This window comes from Triturus cristatus, chromosome 1_2 (genome assembly GCF_964204655.1).
Source record: "Triturus cristatus chromosome 1_2, aTriCri1.1, whole genome shotgun sequence".
In the NCBI taxonomy this organism is placed as follows: domain Eukaryota; kingdom Metazoa; phylum Chordata; class Amphibia; order Caudata; family Salamandridae; genus Triturus; species Triturus cristatus.
In genome coordinates this window covers 707,298,448-707,321,804 of record NC_140580.1, presented here as the reverse complement: position 1 = coordinate 707,321,804, position 23,357 = coordinate 707,298,448, and the positions used below count along the sequence as shown (strand labels likewise).

Genomic DNA, 23,357 nt, shown 5'->3' with positions numbered 1-23,357 from the left:
AGTAGGACACCCAGTACGTTTTTAAGACATTTTAGACATTGATTGGCTGTATACATACTATTCACATGTATTTGTAAATGATTTAATGGGATTTCCGGTCCGTTATTTTAAGATGTCAAATTGGTCTCATTTTAATGTTTTGCAAGTTTTGCACATTATTTTGTAGATTTGCACAATTTGCTGTGTTTGCACATATATTTATGATGATTGCGGAATTTTCACATAATTTTGCGGATTTTGCACATTTTTTTGTATTTGTACAGACAAACTGATTTTTTGCTAAAACCCTACCCACTCTAAAACCTAAAAATTCCCTTACCACCCCAATACCCTTACCCACCGTAAACCCTAAAAATACCCTTGCCACCCCAAAAAACTTTACCCACCCTAAACCCTAAAAAATACCCTTGCCACCCAAATACCTTACCCATCCTAAAACCTAAAATACCCTTCCATCCAAAAACCTTTAACCACCCCTAACCCTAAAAATACCCTTGCCACCCAAAAACCCTACTCACCCTAAACCCTAAAAATGCCCTTGCCACCCAAATAGTACCCACCCTAAACTCTAAAAATACCCTAGCCACCCCAATACCCTTACCTACCCTAAACCCTAAAAATACCCTAGCCACCCAATACGCTCACCCACCCGTAAACCCTAAAAACACCCTTTCCCATACAAATAAATATATATATATACATACACACATTTATACACACACATATATTTTTAATACACTTACCTGTGAAATACTTACATTTTCATGTTAAAGGAATATGCATGGTAAAGACATGCGTGGTAAAGGCATATGCGTTGTAACAGGTGCATAGTAACAGTAAAGCGTGGTAATGACTGCATTGTAAATGCTGTTTTCTGTGACGAAGTAATGGATACAAGCCCTTATTCCTGACTGTACTTTTTCTTTTATAAACTAATCCACATGATAACAATTTTAAGATGTTGTTCCGTTTTACAGAAACTTCAATAGTGTAGAATTTCGCATGTTTAATATTTTTGGGAAGACAAGCAGTTTAGTCACCACATTATAAAACTCTGATTTCAAAGCGCCTTATATATACTTCTACATTTAAAAGCAGAACACAGTAGAGGGTTTTCGGCAACATTAAGAGGGATTCTAAATCCTGTACATTTTATTCTTTTGAACAATCCCCAAATACCTACAAGTCGGAAGGTCTGTCGTTTATGATTACTTTAGGTTAAAATGGTAATAGAGGGAATAGGCATTAGGCTAAGCAGGCAGGCACGTTTTTGAATTCTCAGCCTTTGGCCCATCTTCCACTGAAGCATCACTTGAGTCTAATATTTATGGCCAGCTGTTAAAAAATGTATTTGTCCACTAACTGAATATTAGTAAAGAACAAAAAAAAGAATACATGGGAGAGTGCACTTTTGACCACATGTTTACTGACGTAGGCAATTCTTAAAAAATTCCCCCTAGCTTTGTCTTACATTACAAAGACATTTTTTGGTTTACACACACAAATCCAAGCAACGTTGCTGCTTATTTTGGCAATGTGTGGCACTTTTTACTTATGATAAGGACACCAACATCCTTTCAGGGCTTCAGACGCCTCTATTGTTGTAATCAACCAGATATCCATTTCAACACAGTTTATTCGTGATCTCTAGTTTAGTCAACAAAGTAAAAAGACATCTAGGAAGGAAGCAGTCCAAATCCTTGCTATTGGGAATCCTAAAAAATACACACTCCACTTCCAGTAGCCAACAGTGCATTCATTCGAGTGCGGCACTAGAACGTACACAGCAGCTGGAGCGCCTCAAGGAATATATTATTGTCCTGAATGACCTTCTCTTTTCATCCTTAGTTGATGGCACCACGGTGTCCTTGTTCGGAGACTCAGCGGGCTTTAGATGCTCCTCTATTTGTATCTCAAGGTGCTTTTGAATAGCTAAGCCGAGAACCTCGGGATCTACCGAAGCACCATATACCTCCCACGTCATCCCTTCATCGTCCCATCGGACTTCGTGGACCGGGGTCGGAGAACCCTGCAAGTCTAACCTTAAACTAACTTCTGGAAACACATGAGAGTGATTGCCTCCAATGGGACTTGGGCTGGTCGCTGCAGACTTGGTTTCCAAAAGTGCAACAGTTTGTACCTCAGCATCCTTATATTCATTGGTGGGTTTTAGTACCATGGTACAGCTGTCTAAAGCGGTCATAGTCCCTGTGTCTCTTGTCTTAGCAAGCATCTTACCGTTAAATGCAGCAGTAGATGTGTTTGCTGGCAAGTCAGTTCTGTTGGGTTCACTGCTACTGGCATCCATCCTTTCTTTGCAAAGAAGTGGCGACTGTTCCCCTGAAGTATTGCCACACGTCATAAGCCACTTGGCATCCAACCCTGATTCACTGACAGAATACGCTAGCCTTGGAAACGTCACCATATCAGATACAGGCAAAGGAAGACAATAAGATGAAGTGAGTTGTTCTCTCCCAGACTGGTTACCAGAGGCAGCTCCTAATCTAGGGGCAGGCTTAATTGATGGTATAGGCATTGAATGACAGTAGGCCGCTACTGTATCGCTTACCTTCGGGCATGGCTCGTTCCTGTTGTAGCAATGCACCGCACAGCTGTTGTGCATCGTCACTGCTGGAACAAAGTGCATAGTACAGGAATTATTATTGCAAGCGGTGCCACACAGGCTGCTGGAGGATTGACTATTCCTTATCTGTGTATCTGGAAAAGCATTTTCAGGATCGTGTAACCTGATGGCACTGTGGTGATATGTCCCGGGTGAGGTATAAACTGTTATATTATGCTGAATAGCATCTGTGGCAAAACTGACTGGAGAGGAATTTTGATCTCTTGCCAATGTTATCCGATCAGTTCGATTCTGAGCAGTTGGACAGCATGCCTGGTCATAACCGTGGCTTTGGAAGGACTGATCGGGTGCTGACACTTCATACATGCTGCTTGTAGGGCAAAAGTCTGAATACGTGGCACTAGTTCTATGATGTGTAGCTGCAATCTGTTCACTGCAGCCGTACAAGAATTCAGAATGGCTTTTCTGGACCAGCATCCCCAATGCCTCCATTGGGTCCGTGCTCCGGGTCTTGCATATCATTGGCTCCTCTTCTTGTCCTGCTGAGGAGGAGACATTCTCAGTGGTGTTGCTTCTGATGTGAATCCTTAGGCCATTCCCATCCCAAGGAGTTGTGGGCTGGTCCACAGTGAGGAAGCGATTCACAGACTTACCCCCAGAATGCATATTTCTTTCAGATAACTGCGTGTCTGGGATTCGGGCTCCATATGAATTGGAGACGGCCTCATTGTTCACAGGAGACCACCGAGAATCCTGCGAACATGGAACAACATTTTCAGGCATTCTTGTCTCATAAACAATACCACTCAGACTTTTGCGGAGCTCCTGTGTGATGCTTTGTGGTGCATCAGAACCGTATTGGACACAGCTTAGTAAATTGGAAGAGCTCTTTGAGAGAGGGTGACAGCTGTGCTTTGAACTCATGTGGCACATGCAATTCACTGCTTCTTGATAGGAATGTGCTGAAAGCCTGTGATTGTTGCTTGCCATGACAGGTACCAGGATCTGAAAACAGAAAATAACATTTAAAATATCTGAACCAAAATTAGAACCTACTTTAAATAAGATTAGAAGTGATGGACAATCATAGACCAATGATATTCATTGTGAAAAGTTTGATCCAGTAAAGTTACACTTCTGAATTACAATCACCAAATTTATGAACGACAGCCAGATGGGAAAGCTATACAGTACTACCCCTTTTGAACATGCATTAATGATGAGAGTATACGTGTGAAGACTATTCTATATGACTTGCTTGTAAAGGTGAAACGTTGCCACTTTTACACTGATCATTTTGGAAAGGTTTGTCAAGGATACCGTTTGGCAATTGTCATACAGACAAACAAAGGAGCTGAAATCTATGGCACATATACACCAACGTTCTTTAAATCTGGCATATGAAAAGGTTTTGTCAAAGGTATGCACCATACTGAGGACTTCTGGCCAAAACCATAAAACTAACGCGTGCAAAGTGTGGCACTCTTAAATTAAAGACCTAAAAATGATCGAATAATCCCCATGTAATTTGCCATTGATTACCAGAAACTCTGATTTCAAAATGATTATTTTTTTATTAAGTAACAATACGTCTTGATTTGAGGGTTTTTTGCCTACATATTTGGTATAAAAAAAAAAATGCCGGTAATGATAACACAGTCTTTGGTTACAACAAACCCTTTCAACTAGGTCCTACTTTTCACCGTTTCTTTCCATTTTACTTTGGTGAGTTACCCGTCTTTAAAAAAAAATTGGCGCACAGATTGCAACTAATAACAGTTTACAAAAAGCCAAATTCCTTTGAGTTGGGGCATTTACTGCAAACGTTTGGAGATTTCTTCCTGTAGCTTTTATGAAAAGTAAACTCATGTTTAAACTTAAAGGTAAACCTATGTGTGGATAGTCTTAAATAAATATCTGCTATGATTGAGAGTAAATTATTTGTGAGGCAAATTACACATTATACATTGGAATGTATTGTAATGTATTTATAAGAATTTATCATTTGTATTGGTCAGAAAACATAAAGGTAAAAATTAAAAAACGTATTGTTTGAAACTTTTAACCTTTTTTCCAAATTAGATTTATTTATTATGAAGGAGAATCTTAAAATACGAACATTTAACAATATAGGGACACATGCATGATCTGCTTAGTGTCAAAGGTGAACTACATGAAGCACGTCCAAAAGTAATATATTACAATAGAAGTGGATTTGCTTTTAATTAACAAATAAAATAATGTTCTTTCACTTGAAATGTCATACTTGTGGAGTTCTTTCAGCATGCAAAAGTCCAACACAACTGATACATGTTGGCTGAACCTAGAAATCAGATATTTACAACATATTTCTATTTGTAATTTGCAAAAAGATGCATTATTCTTATAGGGACTTGCACAGTAATACCCTATTGTACGGACAATATGATTTTATACAACTCATTATCAAAACATACTTGAATTTACAAATTACAAAAATTACAACCAAACGTTTCATCTGCCGCCACCAGAAAGTTAAAATCTGATCACTGGTGCAAGGTTAAAACCCTTTTAAAAACACATCATCTGTTGGGCATAGGATTATGTACATTCTTGAAAGCATTCAATCTGCTAGACTGATCTACACTTTTCAGTGATTTAGATTAGGAATGGGATGAGCGATTTCGCCCACACAGTATACTGTTTGGTACCTGCCCTACACCGTACCTTGGATATGTCAACTTTATTCTGATCTTTGTTTTTCAAGGAAATAGTGCACACCACCATCATGTCCACTAAGGTACACCGCTCTGTGCCATGACACGCTCATTTTCTTTCATGCTTTTCAAGGCCAGCATAAATTCAAAGGAACTCAAGACCTTGAAAATGGGCTAGAAATTGTTTCCATATGCCTTCATCATCTGAAGCTTTGAGAAATGTTTTTGGACTGTAACGTTTTAAATACTAATTTTCAATAGTCAGCAATTTATTCACACAGATAAGATCAGCAGCTGCATCCTTCATCGTGCTACTGAATCTGATATCTAAAACGTACTTGAATATCAATTTAGAAAAAGGGAATAGAACTCTGTTCTGCTCTCAATGTGTTCCAGGACAACGCTATAAGGCACATGGTTAAAGTCGCATCCTTTGAAAGCCAACATGTTTTTTTTCTCTTCCCTAAATGCCTGTCCTAGTCCTAGCCGAGTTTGCCACACTTTCATCCGCATCAGCAAGAGACAGATTTTCATATTTTAATTTCCAAAATTGAGCTCTATTCAAATATCTGCAGTAACCCTCAAACAAGATATGAACAGGATAACTGGATTCAACAAGTAGTCCTCTATTGGCAACCTAGAAAAGCTCTGGATCTAATGCTAAGTGAATATTCATATATAGGTGAGCAATTCACAGTCACTTATCATGGTATATACTGAACTAGTATTAGACAAATTTACGTGGGCTTTCCCAGAGTGGAGGCTGTTATGCTGTGGTGCTTGTTATCAATTTAAGATTGTATTATTTGCAGACTGCTTGACCAGAATTATCTGTTTGATTTTACTTTCTGTTATGAATTTCATTAGGTATATCGAGGAACAGCTCTATGTTATGGCAAGGTTTATGTGATGAAGTAGACAAAGAGGGGCTTTAGGGGAACCCCTTTAAGGCCTTGGGTGCTGTTCCCCTTTCAGCCACTGCTCTAGCCAGCAGTAATTTAATTGGTTTGTTAGGGGATTGAGTCTGCCAATGGAGTGCTTCCATTACACGGCATGAACTGTGAAGGGTCCTTGCACCGCACTAAAAACCGGCTGTAATTTAGTCTCTTCTAGAGCATCTGTGTAGCGCTGCCCGCTGCACATCTAGGTGGAACTCCTTAGAATCGATTGCAGCATTTTGTAATCCTGCTGAGCTTGGTCACAACATTTGTGAAAGACAAAATGCAGAAGTGGAGAGGAATTGTACACTGCTGTGCACAGACACAGGTGGGCAAAAAAAAATTATATTCACCAGTTCACGACAAACCCTCAAATTCATTCACAGAACAATTGTATTACCAATTAGAATCTAGTGATCATCTTAGATTAGGGTTTCAGAATGTAAAGCAGATGCCATAAAACAAACATACAGTTCTATTGTTCTCTTCTCTTTGATGGCTGCTGAGTGATTGACTCTACATTACAACATGGATATAGCATTTACAGAATAGACCTGTGTTGGGTTTCAAATTTGAAGTAATTCTACATCTTTGGCAGGTAACTGGTTGAACTATACCACTTGGGAAATTGAAAGTTTCTCATTGATATGTAGGGTTGTATGCCTGCTTTGCCACTGCAGGTGACTGAGCATACCTCCATATACTCACTTTTAGGGTCGGGTATATGGTGTCTAGTCAGGATTCTGAACTGTGGTGAGTGCTGCCCAAAGCACACCTCTTTTGGATTGGTATGCCCCATGGCATTTGTTGATCTGGTGGTCAGAGGAAGCATGGCAGGCATTGACAGCAGAGTCTGAAGAGGTTTGTGTCCTTTGCAGCCTTGATGAAGCGTGGGAAGTGCAAGCGTGGGCGAGATCACACCGATAGCTAATTAGTTGTGAGGAGAAGAAGGGTTTGAAACATGCGCACTGCAGAGTTCGTCATACTTGTGTTAAGTATGGTACTTCCTATTAAGTTCAATGATAAAATGTACTGCATTGAGCACCAGCAAACTCCTCAAGAATTCCCATTACAGCTCCGTTCCTGGGCCAGTCTTACTGACTGTACTGACTTTTATTGCGGTGGAGTGGTCTTCGTGGAAATCAGGATACGTTTATGAACAAATAATCCTACAGTGTCACTATCGTGGACTGTGAATAGCTTGGGATCTCTGTCTTTGGTTACCAGATTACTCTGGGGCACATTTTTCCAATGCAGCGCTTTGCTTTGACAAATCCCTATTTTTAGGTGTGTTGCTCGAATTGGATCAATTGAAATAAACCAAGATTTCAACTCACAGACTACACTTGCATGTTAACAAATCACAGAGACAGACACACTGTGTTCCAGGGTGTTGACCCTCCTATGGGCGCCATATATTCAAGGGCCCACTAATACTACTTTTACAAGAGACAAGTGAAAGTGTGGTAGTGTCGTGCAGGTATATTTTTACGTCATACATAAATACATTCATTGGTGCATTTTCAAAATTTTAACGACAATCATACAGTACAAAACCGAATAGGTCCATAAATACAAACCTAACAAAACTTCACTTTAGTTATTAGTCTTTTTATTTGCTATGTTCAGAGAACACTACACAGTAGCGTTACATGCTGTCCAAGAATTTACATGTTGTGCACACCCAAGCCCCTCCTCTCAACACAAGCTATACGATCCCAGGCAAGAAAATAAACCAACATGTTTTTTACCTGCCATGCGAAGCATGAAAGATGAGAATACGCTATACCACGAGTCATGCCAGGGTCAATTTGAACACCTTGGGGGAGGGTAGACAGGATAGGTGCGTTTCTGTAGATAGGGCCTGGCACTAAGGGGGCATACAGGGTGGCCATTGATCTGGACTTGATGCAGTGTTTGGAAGCCTACTGAGCTAGTGATGGGCATGTGTCTTAGCCTGACTGGCCTTGTGCAGCGCTGCACCAGCACCTCCTGTATTTCAGGGTCAAAGGCATCTTGTGGACTGCATAATGGTTTCCATGATCTTGCCCTGTTGCTGCCCAGGTGTGGTACTACAGACATGGGCCTTTGCACCTCGACCCTATTACTCTAGTGCCCAGCTGAGTGTCTTCAAAAGCACCCAGTCATCCCCTCACTGACTCATCCATATCCTTATTTACCCAATTATTAATCTATCTATACTCTTGCTCATCCCATCATCCATCCATCCATGCAATCAGCCATTCACTCACTGATTCCTGTTCCATCCTCCTAGTGCACTGCTATCTATACTCTCATTGGTCTGCAACCTACTCCTGGATGCACTGCCCTAAGCAAAGAAGGCTCACTGCAAGGGGCTAGAGAAGAACTGACTTTCACTGCCACTGATCACATTGTCCCAATCTCCTGCGGTGCAGGAGAATCCAAGCAACTGTAATGGAGTCACCAAAGAGACCGTCCTCATGGTATGATCAACCATTTTGTACCTGCGTGTGAGCACCTCCGCAGCTTGGAGTATGGGCACTAACTGCAAACTCTTGTTCCAAAATGAACTTCTGCAGACTCCCCCACCTTGTCCTGGCTTCAGATACATAACTGTCAGGGAGGCACTTCGGTCCTTTTTGGGTAGTAGGTGTAGGGAGCCTGCATGGCCTCTAAGGATGCCATGCACAGAAGATTCTGTCCTTCAAAGGTGTGCCAATTAGGAGTCCCGAGATCAGCCCATAGCCAGCTCTTCTAAGCTGTGCTCATCTCCAGCATTCAGAGCAGGCACCAGACAAAATATTTAGCCTGTGACTATGTGCCCTGGACTGTGGAGCCAGCAAAACGCTCATATGTGGACATGGCATGAAATGGTTTGAGGAAAGTGGTTTATTATATGGTGTGGCTCTGCTACCTCATCGTGTAATAAAAGCACAATCCCATATCAGGTCCACTCAGGTTCCTTTGTAAAACCTTAGCTCAGTAGATGTGGCTCAGAGCAGCCAGGCTTTATCCAAAGAACAAGTGCAAAGCATTAAAAAGTACTAAAACAGTTGAATAAGACGACGACACGACACAATAAAAATCGGACACCAATTTATAAAAATAGGTTGCATTCATATCTTTAAATAGACACCTCAAAGACAAAAATGGAGATATGAATTTTGTAAAGAAATAATAAATCACAGCTTTTCACTTAGCTCAATAAATCATTGTAATCTACAGTGACTCGCGGGTTAGACTGAGCCAAAACAAGTAACTTCAAAATGGCTATAAGGGCACTCTTGTGGGGATCATCTTTGTCAGGAAGCCAGTCAAAGGGATCAATAAGGTCCAGTTGAACAGTTACAGCACAAGAAAAGCAGTCTCATATCCAGTTCCAGGGTGTATCGGCAAACCACAATAGGGATCAATGAAGTGGTCATGATGCACGGGACACAGGATGCTGAAGATGCTCAAGGATGCTGAGCCGGTGTCTAGGGTCTTCCTCTGGACACTCCTTGGTCCACAAACAAGAATGGGCTATTTTGGCATCGAAGGTCAATGTTCCACGAATTCCAGGTGAAGTCCAGCACAAAACCAGTTGCCCCTGGTCTACTGGTCTCCAATTACACCAAAACCAATGGTCCCACTTAAATTGTCCCTGCTGGGAGACCAACCTGCACTCAATTACCCTCCCCGGTACAGCAGACTCAGGTGTCACTTTTGAGGGTCGAGACTCGGTCTCCCAGGCTGCACCTCAGCGTCCAGGGGTATTCACACTTTTTGGCGCTGGGCTCTCAATGGAGTAGGCTACTCAGCTTTTTTAGCCCTGTGGCTGTAACTAGGAGTCAGCCAACTGACGTTTTACAGTCACCTTCTCTGTCTGGGGCTCGGGAAGACTTTTCCTCGAGCAGGCCACAAAAGGCACAGTCCTTTCTTTGCTAGCCCAATAAACAGCAGGTGCAGTCCAGTCTTTGGTGCAGCCTTTCTTTGCTGGGTCCAGGGAACAGAAGTGCAGTCCATCTTTGGTCCTCTTTCCAGTCCATATGTGATCTGAGGTCTGGGTGCCAGGGGTGTCACTTTTATGACCACATCTTTCCTTCGGGGGATACAATGACTACTAGCCAATGGGTCCCTTCCAGCCCGATGACAACTTCCTACGAAGTGTGGCATCTAGGTAGCCCTGAATGCACTATTCTTCCCACTCCCAATATGGCGGAACTCTTCTCTTGGTGTGTGGCGCTTCCCAGCCCATCCCAGAAGTGTGGTTACTTGGGGCTACACGCCCACAGAAAAACTGGTTTGGAAAAGGATTCTCTCTCACTCTCTGTCCAAGATGCCAGCCTGTCTGCTAAAATAAAAGAGCAGCCACTCTTGTGCATGACTACCATTCACACTTCAAAGGTGACTTTCCCTTTGAAGCTCGCCTTTAGGTCTCACACCCTGTTTGGCCATCCTGCCAGGAGGCCTTTTGTGTTCCTTCCTGAAAGCTGTTCACACCTTTTCCCAGGAGCGCAGAAATCTATCTCGATGACAGCAGCTTGTGTGCAACCGTAGAAGGTCACTAGAAACTTTGGCCAACAAAGTGGCATTTTTGTGAGGTAGCCATTTGGGCAAAAGTTACATTAAATTCAACTTGTACAACAAGTTAGGTTTAATACACAATTTCTTTGATACATTGAAGTAGTATATTTAATAGTTCTATTCAGAAGTTAACACTGCTGAGTTGTCCACACCTAGCATTGTACTTCCCAATGGGGATACTAGCCTTTCCACAGTAAAAATTACAATGTAGGGTTTTCTGCTGTGAACACATGCAAAATTACTAAAACACATGTCCATCTTTTTAATATAATGCACCTTGCTTTTAGAGCTCAGTAGGCCTGTCTTAGGAGGAGACGTAAAAATATTTTAAAAGGAAGGTCTGGGCTTTGCTGTTACTTTAAGTGGTATAGTAGAAATAGCAGTTTAAAAACTACTCTGCCAGCTGGCAAGTGTGGGCTGAGAATCTTGCTTTGCCATGCTTGTGGTGGCACAATAAGTGCTGCAGTCCACTAGGGGCACATTAACTTGCAGGCCCTGGATAACTTTGGTACCATATACTAGGGACTTATAAGTAAGTCAGCTTATGCCAATTGTGGATGAGCCAATTGGACACAACTTTTTAAGGGTCAGAGCACTGCCACTGAGGCCTGGTTGGCAGGACTCAGTGCACCTTCTGAGTTGGAAAACCAGCAGCATCATTTCAAAAACATGGCGGTGATCAGGCAAAAAAGAGGCATTTACTTACATGTGGCCCATATAAAACAGTGAGACATTTGAGAAACAATATAACTGGCTAACAGCAGGACAAATTGCCACAAGGGTGAGAGGCCCAATACTAAAAAAGGCGTGGTAACAGACTACGAGATAGAGTGCACAAGGGCAGCTTACAGATTACATACAAAGTGACTACAGGATGAGGGACCTGTTTAGCCTCATGTAGGAGTGTTTCCAAACCTATTGAGTCTGACACCGTCAATGGACTTTGATCTGCTCCAAGTAACTTGGATCTGGTTCATATTTTAGCCATAATGAACTAGTACACAGTTAAAGTGCTTTTTAAAATAAAGATATAGCACCAGCTGGACATACTGAGGCCTACTGACAAACTACATTTTGTAGTATATAAAGTAGTACTACAGTAGCACTACTCACTCTCTACAAAATGCTATTCACAAACTGACACAGATTTCCACACAATAGGTACAGGTTTCCGTAGTAAATGTGAGAGGGACAATGGGAGGGTGCTGACAAAGGGGGAACACTTACTCCCAAAAGGAAGGAGTTTAGTGAAATAGAAGGACAATTTAGAGAGAGACATTTTAATACAAACACCCACCCACTGTTATTAACAAACTAAACTTCTAAAAGTTACCACAGGCCCAAAGGTATCCACACAGGTGTAAATGTGCTCCAGGTCTACCTTGGAGTATAGCAGGCACTCACAGATACTGCAACACACTGTCACAGAAAACGTAGACAGGAAAATAAAATAACACCCTGTTGCAATTAATGTTGCAATTATTAAATTATTCTGACACTTATTATTTCTCACTATATATATTACAAAATGAATTATTATATTATTATTTTAAAACTTAAGAAACTTAATTTAATTTTTTTTAACTTTTCTGAAAAAATATAATTTTATTTTATTTTATCAGTTCTATGGTAAAAATCCAACTGTGATATTAATTTACATTCATATTAAAATAATTTGTATAGATTTGTTTAAATGATAAAAAACGTTATTCATTTTCCTGATATTTTCCCTAAGGAAGGTCTCCACCACGGTGGCAGCAATCCCCACCTACATGTGAACAGTTACTAGCATTAACATTAAATTTGCTAATTTGTTGTAGAAGGCTCCACTCCCTGAATTGAGTGGTAAAGACATACAAGTCTACATCTTAATCTATACTCGGAAATAGCGAACAGCAAGAAGTGTGCAGTTAAACCTAAGTGTGGTAGTAAAAATGCTTGTGAGTAAATATACAAGTGTACTTATTTAGTTAACTAGCATGTGATATTTGTGTATGCTGAGTTCTAAATCTCTAACCCACACCATATCCTCTAAGCAAGTCGTGTCCTTCTCTGCTTTGCTACCCCACAAGTTGACTTCTAAAATGCCATATTTGATGACCATATATTGGTCCATTAATAGGTCAGGTCCTAAGAAACTGGAGGCAAACAACTTTTGTTGGCACAACTGGAGTCCAGTAGCTCCTGTCTGTGCTGTGGCCCCCGAAAAATTCTAATAAGCATGCATACATCTTTTAGATACATCCCACCATGGTAAAAAAACCAATCTTATTGGTGCTTGATTTCCAATCCCTTAGAAAGAGGACACTGTGGCATGCAGGGCTTGTCAGAATTGCATATAATAATGCATTCTTAAATACAATTCCATATATAAAGATCTGGTGCCATATTATGCAAAGTGCCAAAGAGTGCAACCGGTTTTGCACCCTTGGGGCACTCAGTATCACAGAAGGGGCCTTTGATGCTTGTGCAGCCCCTTGTGGAATATGGATTGCACCGGTGCTAAATGTGTGCCTGAGGGATCTCGACTGGGCATTCCCTCATGTGCAAGTGGGAGATGAGCCCATGCAATTGAGTTAATTTGTTGCATCTGCCAATATTACAGGCACCAAGGCAAAGAGGACTCAAGCAGGCACAGGTTTTTCTGTCATATAGCAGTGGTACTCAGTCGGTGTGCAACACCTGATGGTGGCCTTTAGGAAGGGGGTAACGGGAGATCAGGGGTCCACAAGGCATCCCCCTGCATGCTGGTGCAGTTACTCACTGCATGACCTGTAGGTGTATCCCTGCCCCCTCTTTTAAAGTGAGGCAAGCCGCCTCATTCAGTGAAAGGCAGGCCGTCGTCTTCAAACAGCCTGTGCACCCAACACCAATGTGCTGATCCCTGTGAAGGCATGAATGGTAATGGTAGTAATGGCAGCAGTGGTAATGCCAATGATGGTGTTAGAGTTAATGGTGACAGCAGTAGTGATGATAATAGCAATGGTGGTGACAGTAATGCTGTTGGCAGAGATGGTAATGGTGGTCATGTTAATAGTGTCAGGATAAAGTTAGGCACCATATTGTCTAGTTTTCAAAAGATTATGAATTTGGGATGTATAACCTTTTTTATAAACATTACCTTACAGGATGGCTGCATGGACATGGTGTATACCAAATGACCTAGCAAGTGCAGCAGAGATGGAGCAGGGCACTCAGTACTGACAAGAAAGGAGTTGCCCAGCAAGCATGTCAGAGGAGCTACCAGGTGTAGTTGCAGCATATAAGTTGAGACAGCTGTGAACTACAACAAATCACTAGATTGGTGGATGAGCTGAAAAGACCCCAAGACCACCATGAGACACAGAAATAAGGAGGAAGGCATGGTAGTGTAGGAACCAGGATCACTGAGCCACTAAGTAGCAGTGACAAGGAGGGCAGGCAGAGTAGATGCTGGAACCACCAGGAGTCATGGTAACGAGTAAGGCAATGTAAAGCTAAACCATGTGAGTTTGCAATGTGGATATTTTGGTCTCCGTTCACTGACCTCTGATATTAGCAATATCTCAGTGTCCATGACCAGTCAACAACGTGCTTGCAATGGATGGAGTAGGCTATTCACTTTTGCAACTGATCATAATCCTTCTTTTTGTGTTTCTCAGATAGATAGCAGAGATGTGAGATTGAACCAAAACCTATTCATCTAGAGGGTTTTTTTCTAAAAGAAGCATCAATATAGCTTTTCTAGGTTTCACCTCCACAGCGTTTGTAATGTGCTTGTGAAACCTATTGTATTTAATATAAATCTTAAAAGGGGCTTACATCCCACCCTTGCTTTTCATTGGTTTGTAGGCTTGCCACTTACGTTTCCTCCCATTTCTATTGGCTGTAGCATACTATTTCCTGTTGTTCCTTGTGTGTTTCATTTATCACTCTCCTGAGGCTCAAGTGCTGTTTTCATCCACTTCGCTGGAAATTCTTTTAAGTGTATCAGCACCTCTGCTGGAAAGCCAAGCTTCCATTGCATCGCGCACTCACCAGACCCCCCAGGGCTGGAGCAGGGACCCACACTAGTGTTCCCTTTTTTTTTTAAATAAAGAGCAGCGCACCCGCCAGTCCCCCTGGGGCCGAAGCAGGGACTCACTCTAGTGTTTCCTTTTGTTTGCAACCCAGGAGCTCCGCATCAGAGACCAGCGTTTATTAATCTTGGAGCCCCTATTTATTTGCTCTTATCACCACTACAAATCGCCTGGACACATTTTGGACCCCCTGCAAAGCGGCTTAGTTAAACCGGCTGTTTGTCCCCTCCTCACTCATCCCAACTACAAAAGAAGGATTATCATAAAAAAGAAAGCAAACTGGCACGTGGAGAGGATCCCGAGCCTGAATTTGCATTTGCATGTTTTAATCTAGCTGAATGACTATCATATTTCTTGAGCTCTACGTTGTGCTGCACACGTGCAGCCTCAGCCACAAGTAGCACGGTGGGACGCACTTTCCACAGGTCGCTTCGCAAAGTAATCGAAGGTGGTGCTCATTGAAGGCTCACAATTATCAACACGCAGAATTTTTTTGGTTTTCAGGCTGATGTCATAAGTGATGCCTCTGGGATTAATTATAGATGAATTAATGCAGAAATATAATGTGAAATGTGAAGTTACTAAAAATGTGTGAGCAGCCCTAGCTTCCTGCAGGGATTTAGTCATCCTGTTTCTCCGCAGAAACAGTGTTTGCACTGCATTTAAATAAGGATATGCTTTTTTTACTTGAGCCCGACAGTCAAATTATTTTCCCAGTGCTTCAATTTTGGTGGATTTAAAAAAAAATATGCAAAGTCAATCTTCTTGTGCTGCGTTATTAAATCTAGACTATGAAATCAGCTCAAATGCATTCGGATTTTACACCTTAAGGTGCTCACCTGTCAAGCTGGGAGATGTATTTACATCCTGGAAGAAAGAGCATTTCGGATTGTGGACCCGCATTACAACTCCTTACATACAGTCCAAAAATTGGAAGCAACCTTACTTGTACAGCTAAACATTGCAAATTCCATTACCTAAAAATGTTGTCAAGTTCAGTTATGCAAACACTTCAGCCAATGTCAGTTTCCTTGACATTGCAGTCCAAAGGAGTGCCTTACTCAAGCAGTATCTATCTTTTGCACTTGAAAACGGTGCCCCCAGCAGATTAATCAGGCTCTTAAAGGATTTATTTGCCAGGGAAAATTGTTGTTAAGGCAAAAAACAAAGTTTCATGGGCATGTGCCAAAACGTTACAAAAGCAAAATGTGCCACTAATGCACCATGGCTTGTTGCTTCCTTCCAGTTAAAGTCTGGCATTTGTTATTCTTTGCACAGTTTGTTCCATTTAGTGTTGTACTACATTGCAGTCTTTGTGTGGTGCTCCATAACCCTGAAAAGACCATCAAGTGCTCTGATTGTAATTGGTTTCCTGGACGCCCTGGATGTAGTTTGTGGTGGAAGGGTGTGGTAAGTAGTAAGTACTATGCGGGCGATGTTGGGTGTGGTTCAAAGATATACTTCAAAAACGGTGTGATGTAGGTCGCTGCTCATGAGCCATATTTTATAATCCCTTTAAGCTTGCATCCCAGGAAGTACCCATTGTTATTATTACACCAGCATGCTCTTCTGGTGGTGGCTCACATATGTTCTTGAAACTGGCCTCTTGGAGTAGAGCCACCATGAGACCAGTTTCAAGAGAAAATGTGAGATATATATATATATATATATATATATATATATATATATATATATATATATATATATATATATATATATATATATATATATATATATATATATATTTGATTTCCAAAGTCCTTCAAAATGCAAATAATGCAACAGCAGGAACAGACCACTCCGTGACTGCAAAATAAAGTGCTTTTATTCTTCAAAACAGCAGCATGACGCGTTTCGACCGGGGAACCCGGTCTTGATCACATGATACATATATATTCACTTAAAAAACCATAGGTTTCACACACGTTATAGTTAGGAATTAGCATTTAAAAAACCTTGCAAATCCACTGAAAAAACCATAGGTTTCCCACATGTTATAGTTAGCTGGAGATTTCACTCGTAAAAAGCCATTGAAATTCCCCCGTTATAGTTAGTTCAGCTAACTATAACTCGCGCGACCGCAATCCACTGCTGATGACGTCACATATTACATCACTGTATTCACTAAGATACTGTTAATAAGTCCGTTATACAATTAATTTTACCAAAAAAAACATCCATTTAGACACTTATTTACCCATTTATTCTTCCATTAACCTTCAGATATACATATATAAAAAATATTTATTTTTCATATATTCACTGGATGATGTCATCAGTGATGTCATCAGTGATGTCATTTGGGATATCATCAGTGATGTCACTGACCATGTCATGAGTGATGTAATATGTGACGTCATCAGCAGTGGATTGCGGTCACGCATAGTTAATATCTTCTATCAAGTTATAAACAGTTTAAAATGTTTTTTTTTTTAAGGGTTTTTCACCGTGCGCGCACCGTGCGCGCACCCCGCGATTTTTTGAAAAAAAATAAAATGTTTTTTCACCTTTCGGGGTCCTTCAGGGACCCCCTGACAAAGGCTAGGGGGTCAGGAACTCTCTACCCTGCCCCCTTTTCACGTTCTCCACCTTTCTTTTTCACTGCCCCACACAAAATGGCGTCCGACACTTCCTGATTTCGACCGATTCGAATGTTGACTGACATCTAACCACCAATCAGAATTACGCTCGCGCACATTTGGTGCGCGCACGGTGCGAGCACTGTGCGCTCACGGTGCGCGCATATAGATATTTATGTACTTTTAACTGCAATTTTCTCAGGAACTACTGAATAGATTGACACCATATATGCAAAAGGCACATGCCTGACCTGAGGACTACCTCTTTGCCAAATTTCAAGTAATTCTGTTCAGCCGTTCGGGCTGTACCTTCGACTAAAGGGCCTATGGGAAATGCATGGGGAAAATGCGTTTTTTGACCCCCCTTTTTTCTCAGCCCCCGCTTGACGAATCACCCCGAGACTTTCAGGGTAGGAGCTGAGCGGAGCGCCCCATTAGTTTTGAAAATTTCACCAAGATAAGTCAACCGGCGCCAAAGTTATTCAAAACAGAATTTTCAGATTTCCTATGGGAACGCGGTACTAACTATAACTATCTACTGGCGACCGCCAGTAGATAATATATATTAAAGACGCTGTCACTCCTAAGTGCCAGGTAAACTCTATGTATATATTTAACCTGATTTAGTTTAGATTTCAGATTACTAATTGCCTTATTGTAAATTTACCACACTGGGCCTTAATGTCAGTCAGTAATGACATAACCTACGGCTCTGTGCAGTGTGATAACTTACAACAAAAACAGCTTATTATTTATCAAATAGGCGAAACCTATTGAAGGTACCACTGCTTGTTAAATGATGAGGTTAAAATGCCACTGGTGAAAGAGGAATTTCGGATGTTGTAAACTTCAGATCTGTCTTTTAAGGGGCTTTACTTGAATATCATCATTGGTAATTATGAGGGTCCCCTTTTTATCGTTAAATTATTGACAATTTAGAGGTTGAAAGTGTGAGACATATAATTTATTTGGTTGAGGTAAACATATGGATCCCTTGCTATGACTGGCTGACGATAATCCTGATAGTTATTGTTATTTTCTCTCAGTGACAAAACCTTACTTTGAAAAAAAAGTCTAACAAGGCTTAGCATCTTTCTGAGGTCACTAGTGCCCTGGATACTGTATTCAGGACCTTGAAAGCAATTAATGGCTGATGATGCAACTGCTGAACTGGTGTAATGGTTCCTTTTGGCTAATTTTAGCTGATGCTTATATAAGTGCACCTGTTTAGCCCACATTACTCTGCTCTCGCTACTGCCCTGAATTATTTCTTTCCAGTGTCAAGTGCTGTGAAAAAACATGTGTTCAGTTTTTTGCACTGCAGTATTGTATTGGTGTGTAGTGTTCTTATATTGATCAGTCGTGTTGTATTATGTTATTTTATATATCTGTGTTGCAGTTTTGTGTATTTCGTGACTTGGTTAGTGGTTTTCTTGCTCAGCTGTTGAGTTGTGTTCGTGCACTGTACTGCTGTGGGATCAATTTGGCGTTGAGTGACTGTAATGTGGTGGTATTATGTTGTGTTGTTGAATTTCAAATGCAGCACATCTTTAAGCATTCAGAAGCATCCATGTCACTCATTCCCACGGCCATAAATGGCCTTCCTTGGTGCAGAGGTAAAAAGTATTTACAATAATCACGGTTTTATTTACCAAGGACCTATAATGTCTGCAATCAAAAACGATTAGTGATCAGGCCCTTGATTCAGACAAATTAGCAGTGATCACTCGGTAAACTAACTCAGCACATTCCACTTCAATCACTAACAAAATGGCAGAGTCTATTTTGAGTACAATTGTCACTTAGCTTTCCTTCTTCTCTGTCAGGCTAATAACACAATAGGGCGACCCAGTTTTCCACAAGGAACTGGGTACAATAATCATCACATGTCAAATATTCCTTAAGGAATTATTTCAATCCAAATTATTTCCACATTTAGTGTCGGTCCACTAAGTGAATCCGAATGATTAATCGTATAATTAGAAACAGCAGTCACAGGTGTAATCAGAATATAGATATTCTTTTACTTCAATAATATCTAGTTTGTATTACACACGTTATTTCCAAACAATGTATCCAAGCAGTATATACATTTCAATATTGACAACACTGGCTCCTCCAAAGAATCCCTTAAATTACTAGGATTTTGTCTTTTGTAGGATTAGTGGAAGTGTAGTCACTCCTTTTAACTCAAACCAGTGTGAACATCATTAATAATCCCAGAAGTACAATCCTTCAGTTGTTAACATTAATAGGATCTAACAAGAAACCAAACTTGAAATATTTGAGGTTATAAAGGATGTGGTGTCTCTGGCAGGGCCACCAAGTTTCCTGTCATGGGCTTCTCGGATATAAATCCTTCTTGTCAGATGTTTAGTGCAAATATTTCAATGGAAACAAATGATGGCTACACCTTCCTGAACTCATTGGGTTGTCAAAAGAGGCAGAGGACTAAAAATACAGTGTCCAGATATTGGGCTTAGAGGCGGCCCTAGTCTGGGGAATCTTGTCCCACACCCACTGGGCTGAGCGTGTTTAAGCCCCACCCCACCAGGCTTCCAGCACCTCTGGTGGACCGAGCTGGCTGGGCAGGGGCTGCCGGCCAGGACTGCAAGTCAGTCATATTAAATTATTCCTGTCGTCCTCCCAAACGCATTAAAGTTGTTGCGCAAGCCTCCATTCGCATTTAGTTTTTTGCCACTTCCGGTGCTCTCAGCCGTCCTGCTCTGCTTTTCATGATAGATACCAGGCGGTGACATGGGCTACATAATTTGTCCATGTACAGGGATGAGGACAGCTGCATGGATAAAGCTACTGTTATCACATCCCCGCCTTCTCCACACATACAGAGGCGGGGGCCCTGCAACATTCTTACTGCAATAAAACCAGGCAATAATCTCACTTCATAGGGCAATTTAGAAAGGATTATGATATGCTTAAGTATCAGTGGTAATTTATTTTATGTTCTTGCTTTGTGATCACTCATTACGTACAGTGCTACAAATTTACATGAAATATAGCATCATGACATTGGGTTATATGAAGAATAGTCTGCCATTCTACCAAAATATGCATGAGTACACATGCAGGCATATTTTCCTTATACAGGAATCTAAAAACTGCTGGGCATGGGTATGCATTCCAGCTGGGGCCCTTCGTCCTTCTGAGATTAATAAAATGGATACCACTACAGACGTTTTACAAAACTGTAAAATCTACAGAAGCCACCTTAACGTAAAACACAAAATATATGTTTGGAGAACAAGCAGTTTTCAAAAAGGTTAAGGTTATTGAATGACTTACTACAACACCTAAACAATCTCAATAATGTTGAAAAATAACATTTAGGTTGATTTTTGGAATCATAGTCATTTACATGTATTTTAACTCTTCCATAATTATACAGGTCACGTTGGGAGTTCTAAATAAGCATGGCCATTCGCATTTAGCTAAGGGTTCTGTTTAGCGTCATTGTATTTTAGTCAAAGTACCATATGTGATGTATTTCTAAGCCCTTAAGATATTTTTAGGTCTCGCTGAGACAGCAAAAGCTGTCTCTTTGAGACATTTTGTAAGTGGGTTTTCAAAAGTGCTACCCACATGGTTTTGCTGGCCTAGAGCTTGAGTGCACGATGACGTGCACGTGCACAGCTGCTCCTCTGCTCCTTACATTCCCCCCTCCCTTCTCACCCAGCCCTTTGATGCTCTGCTCATATCTCCCTCCTCCCTGGGCGTGAAGGGAGACAGAGCCATCCTGCTTGATTAATGGCTTTGCATTGCCATGTGTTCCAGCAATAAACATGCCTGAGGCGCCAGCCGAGCCAAAGGCACACGGAGACATTCTCTTTACCCTCGTTAGTCCCTGTATCTCTATTTCATTCAGAAGCTCTTGCTTTTCCTACCTTTCTGCCCAGCGATTTGCTTGTTTTAGGATTGCAGCGGGGCCCGAGATAGGAGCGCTGCCTTCTGCACGAACTCCCTGATCAGACAGGGAGCAACCGCGGACCATTTATTTTTATTTTATCTAATTTGGCTCTTATGCTTGGCTCCCTTCCAGGCGCGACGTCTAACCTCGCCTCTTCTCCGCCTCCTCCCTGCCCTTGTGTTCTTTCTACTCTCTCTGCTGCTTTCTCCCTTTCCTCTCTCTTTGCCTCTGGCTCAGTTTGTCTTCCAGTGCCACACTCACTCTCTGCCTGTCTCTCTTTTTTTTACTTGTTTCTGTTAGTAGCTATGCTGTGATACTGACACACATGTAATTTAATATTGTTTTTTTTCGGTGTCGGACAATTACGGAAGGCAGCTTTGAAACCCCAATATTTTCTGTTTCTCTATCGCTTTCTCCATTCTGTGTCTTTATCTCTTACAGGGTTCACCCTCCTCTCTCTCTACCTCGGGTACTCATTACCTAATATTCACTCCTTGTCCATAGCTCCTGGCAGAGCTGCTCCAACCACCTACTCTTCTGTGGAAGACCTTGGTTCCTCCTCTCTGCCTGTCCCTCTCTCGCATCTCTCTCTCTTCTTCACCCTCTCTATCATTCTTTCCATCTCTACCTCTGGTTTTCCTTCTTTCTCATTCACTCTCTATATTCTAGCTTCTCTTGTCTCTCTTGTTGACCGTTTCTGCTTGTCTCTCTCACTCCTTTTGTCCCTTCTATGTTCACGTCATCTTGTATTAGTACATTTGGCCAACTCTACTCCCTTTCTACCCATCTGCCCTTCTTCGAGGTAGTCATCCTCACAGTCCCTCCATCCACCCATCCATCTCTTCCATTCACCTTTTCTCTCTATGCTTCTCTCTCTATATAAATTAGATTGTTTTCCTTTGAACTCTCACTTTTGCTCCCTTCCTCTCTCATCTGGTTTCTTTCTCTCCCCCTCCTTCTCTGTCTCTCTATCTCCCTCTCTCTTTTTTTTCATGGCAGCCAAGGGCTGTTTCCTCACTGTACATGCTTTCTGCCAAGTAAGAGAAATCTAAAGTAAAGCCTGCTGATGAAGCGCACCTGTGCTCGGCTCACTTCCTGGGCTTTCTCGGAGCAGACCAGGCCCGAAACAATGGACACTGCACGAGCAAAGTGAACGAGCTCGCTGGAGTATGGAGCAAATACACTCAGTGGGTCGCACATTTCATAATGTGTCATGAAACTCAAGGCGCCTTTCACATACATCGCCCGCGGAATGAGTTCCCTCACATAAAGGGTATCCGGGCACAAGAGACGCCGCACCCTTCTCACTGTTCTGTGAAATTGTGAGAGCATTGTGGATGCTCACGAAACCCTCATCTGACCCCAAACGGTGGCGGAATTTTTGCTCTTGGAAAGGCTGGAGGAACGCTGTACAAGCCTTCTGGCGTTCAGGACATCAACTTCATGACTAATGTTTGGGAAACATTCTGAATAAATTCAATATCTCCTTCTTGGTGAAGGCACACACTCACCAAAAAGGGTCCGACCCTGGTAAATGAAAACACGTGCAATATGCTTCTTTGTCTGCGTTTCTCAGGTGATTCAGTCGGACAGAGCGTTGTGTTTCCCTGGAGAAACTTTCAGAATTCTGTAAATCCAGAAGGTGTTCTTGTCCACAGGGCTAGCACATCATGCAATGCATAGGGGTCCAAGACACAGCCCTTGCTCTTCTTCTCTCATTCCTTAGTGAAAGGACTCAAACAGTAACATACACAGGTTTTACCTCAGAGGCTTTCCCTTTGTCATGTGGGGTCCCACAGGGCTCGTCATGGGCCCGACCCTTTTTAATGTCTACGTTTCCCCTCTGGCTAGTTTGATAAAATCATTTGGGTTCTCATTGGTAACCTATGCAGACAGCACTCAGATTATTGTGTCAGTTACCAACGATATTCAAAATGCAGCTGAGATTTTTTTTAACTGTATTAGGGCAGTTAGCGAATGGATGAGCAAGAGCTCTTTAAAATTAAACTCAACAAAACAGAAGTCATGC

At 41.6% G+C, this 23,357-nt stretch overlaps 1 protein-coding gene across 4 annotated transcripts in view; it reads right to left on the bottom strand.

Annotated features, from left to right (window-relative positions):
• Positions 1-1,124: 1,124 nt before the first annotated feature.
• Positions 1,125-23,357, bottom strand: part of GPRIN2 (G protein regulated inducer of neurite outgrowth 2) — a 179,059-nt gene continuing 156,826 nt past the window's right edge. For all 4 annotated transcript variants that reach the window (XM_085608583.1, XM_085608582.1, XM_085608581.1 and 1 more), the window contains one exon: positions 1,125-3,589. In XM_085608583.1, coding sequence (XP_085464709.1) covers positions 1,757-3,574 — 1,818 coding nt within the window. In that variant the 5' untranslated portion in view covers positions 3,575-3,589 and the 3' untranslated portion in view covers positions 1,125-1,756. The remainder of the gene's footprint in view (positions 3,590-23,357) is intronic.